The sequence below is a fragment of the Condylura cristata genome, unplaced genomic scaffold (genome assembly GCF_000260355.1).
Source record: "Condylura cristata isolate star-nosed mole 26May11 unplaced genomic scaffold, ConCri1.0 scaffold00005, whole genome shotgun sequence".
Taxonomy (NCBI): Eukaryota; Metazoa; Chordata; class Mammalia; order Eulipotyphla; family Talpidae; genus Condylura; species Condylura cristata.
In genome coordinates this window covers 68,337,450-68,338,199 of record NW_004567106.1, presented here as the reverse complement: position 1 = coordinate 68,338,199, position 750 = coordinate 68,337,450, and the positions used below count along the sequence as shown (strand labels likewise).

At 59.6% G+C, this 750-nt stretch overlaps 1 gene segment (V, D, J or C); it reads right to left on the bottom strand.

The window, feature by feature from the left end:
- Positions 1-152: 152 nt before the first annotated feature.
- Positions 153-750, bottom strand: part of LOC101633388 — a 6,135-nt gene continuing 5,537 nt past the window's right edge. Inside the window, 2 exon segments of the V gene segment in view lie at positions 153-211; positions 338-673. Of these exon segments, the coding sequence occupies positions 153-211; positions 338-673 (395 nt within the window).

The following is a 750-nucleotide window of genomic DNA, read 5'->3' as shown; positions in this document are numbered from 1 at the left end:
CACTAGACCCATCTCAACAGAGGGGACATAATGACCTTGATGCTGGAACTTTCCTTTACTAAACACATCACAACAGAGTTAAGCCCTCAGGATTAGATCCCAGGGGCTCCCTCTCCATGCAGCTGCTAGGGCACTGTTCTGAGCACCGGGGCTCAGAACAGACTGGAGCCGGGTCCCCCTGCATCAGCCGTGAAGTCCGAGCCGGTGTGGACTCTCCCGCAGGCGGTCAGTAGGTGACGCACACTAGCCTGGCTGTTTCCCATCACTCATCACACACGGGGTCCAGAGACCCTTCCTGCCCCAGGATGAGCCCCCTCCTGCCTGCACCCGCCCTCACCCCACTTCCTGACTGGGGAGGAGATTTTGTGCTCTGGGCTGCGGCTCCTGCAGGGCTGTGCCAAGCTGCTGGCACAGAGATACCAGGCCGCATCCTTCTGCTCAACGGGGGTCATGGTCAGCTCAGAGTTGAAGTTACTGAACTGGGTTATGTTGAATCTGTCAGGGACGTTTCCATTATAACAGCTAGCCAGGAACTGGGGGCCCTGACCCGGGGCCTGCTTGTACCAGTACACATACCGGTGTCCTTTCTCATAGAAACATTTCAGGGTCACGCTCTGTCTTCTCGCTGTGACCACATACCTGGGGTTCTGCGTGACGGCGGCGTCCCCAGGGCCTGTGGGAGAGACAGACAGGCTGAGGCAGAGCCAGGGAGCCTCTGGCAGCCGTCACGGGCAGGCGGGTCCCGGCGGC